The 1,661-nt window shown below is 41.5% G+C and overlaps 1 protein-coding gene across 1 annotated transcript in view; it reads left to right on the forward strand.

Annotated features, from left to right (window-relative positions):
* Positions 1-1,118: 1,118 nt before the first annotated feature.
* Positions 1,119-1,661, forward strand: part of LOC110029083 (acyl transferase 5-like) — a 2,610-nt gene continuing 2,067 nt past the window's right edge. The window contains 1 exon segment of the mRNA XM_020731208.1: positions 1,119-1,638. Coding sequence (XP_020586867.1) covers positions 1,225-1,638 — 414 coding nt within the window. The 5' untranslated portion in view covers positions 1,119-1,224.

The following is a 1,661-nucleotide window of genomic DNA, read 5'->3' on the forward strand; positions in this document are numbered from 1 at the left end:
TCCTTGAATCAAGTTGTGGCGAGAGCCAGGTCGATGCCTCCGTTAGGCTTGGTTAGCCTTAATACATGGTTTACATGGCATGCATTCGGTCGTTCTCTAGCCCCAGTTCAAGGGGTTTGCACTTAGTCCCATGGGCCCTTTGGCCTTCCGCTTGTGGGCCCTTTGGCCTTCCGCTTGTGGGCCCTTTGATTTCTTACCTGTGGGTGCTCCTTAGTCGTACTCCTTTATTCTCTGGTCTGTTAGATCTTATCAATATTCATGTTGAGAGCCCTTTGGTCTTCCGCTTGTCGGCCCTTTGGTTTTTAACTTATGGGCACTCCTTAGCCGTACTCCTTTGTTCTCTGGTTTCTTAGATCTTATCAAGATTCAAGTTGACTTGTTTTTTATGTACAAATATTTTATATTGTGCCAAATAAGTTTACTAATTAGCGCAACTCATAATAAGCGCATGCACTCGTTTGTGTCGGTCCATCAAGTTAGGCTCAAGATACTTCGATGTAAGTTTTAAAATAGTGAGTTTGTTCAAGTTATGATTGCATATAATAATACTAGTCTAAGCATATTAATTCATTTTTTCAATATGTTTTATTTATTTAAAGCTTAACTTATTGGTTATTATATATTATTGATTTGTAAAATTACAAGGTCAAAGTGCGTAGCTTCTTATTAGAAAGTTTGTTTATTCCCCTTTTTAATTTAAATCTTTTTTACAAGTGTGTTTAAATATTGATTTCACTTATCTCACGGTCAACGTTTATTTAATTCTATTTGCGATTTCTATTAAGATCATTTAACATAAACCACACCGATCCAATTAATGATCCAATAACGCCATTTTTTCAATTGAATGCCTAGACCTAGCGAAGGACATTAACATGTTCCATAGACAATTAACGTGTTCTCTGAGAGAGACTCCCATATGCTCGTTTCATTTCACTATTCAATTTAATAATAGCCTCAAGAATGAATCCCTGTTCAAGATGAAATTGCCTAGTAAGTGTGGGCAATTGTACTCTGTGGGTGCTCCTTAAAAAAATTTACTCGCTAGCGTGTATCACTAAGCGTCTACCAACCGCACTGACCAATGCTACAAAATAAGCAAAAGTCCCGACTCCTTGAACAATAAAAGTCCCCCAATACATCCCCATTGGCCACTCAAACTTCTTCTCTCCCTATCATATACCTCGCTCATCTCCCTTACTGCTCAACCAAGCAACTGGAACAATGGTGTTCTCCGTTGCCAGGAAATCTAGCGGGTTCGTCACTCCTGCAGAGCCGACACCGACTGAGATCCTTCCTCTGTCTGCCATAGATCGCATCGAGGGTCTTCGCTACTTTGTGCGATCAGTTCATGTGTTCAAGAGCGGGGTGAGGGCGGCAGAAACCATCAAGCAGGCTATGTCAAAGGCCCTCGTAACTTATTACCCGTTGGCTGGCCGGTTCATCAATGATCCTAACGATGGTGAAGTGAAGTTAGCGTGTGGAGGTGAGGGCGTGTTGTTTGTTGAAGCTGCCGCTAACTATAGTCTTGAGGATGTGAAATTTCTCGACCATCCGCTGATGATCCCGCAGGATGACATATTCCCGGAGCTCTCCCAAGATATTATTGAGGCAGTCGACATTCCGATCATGATGCAGGTCTCTTCATGAGCTCTATTTTC

This window comes from Phalaenopsis equestris, unplaced genomic scaffold (assembly GCF_001263595.1).
Source record: "Phalaenopsis equestris unplaced genomic scaffold, ASM126359v1 Scaffold000546, whole genome shotgun sequence".
Classification (NCBI taxonomy): Eukaryota; Viridiplantae; Streptophyta; class Magnoliopsida; order Asparagales; family Orchidaceae; genus Phalaenopsis; species Phalaenopsis equestris.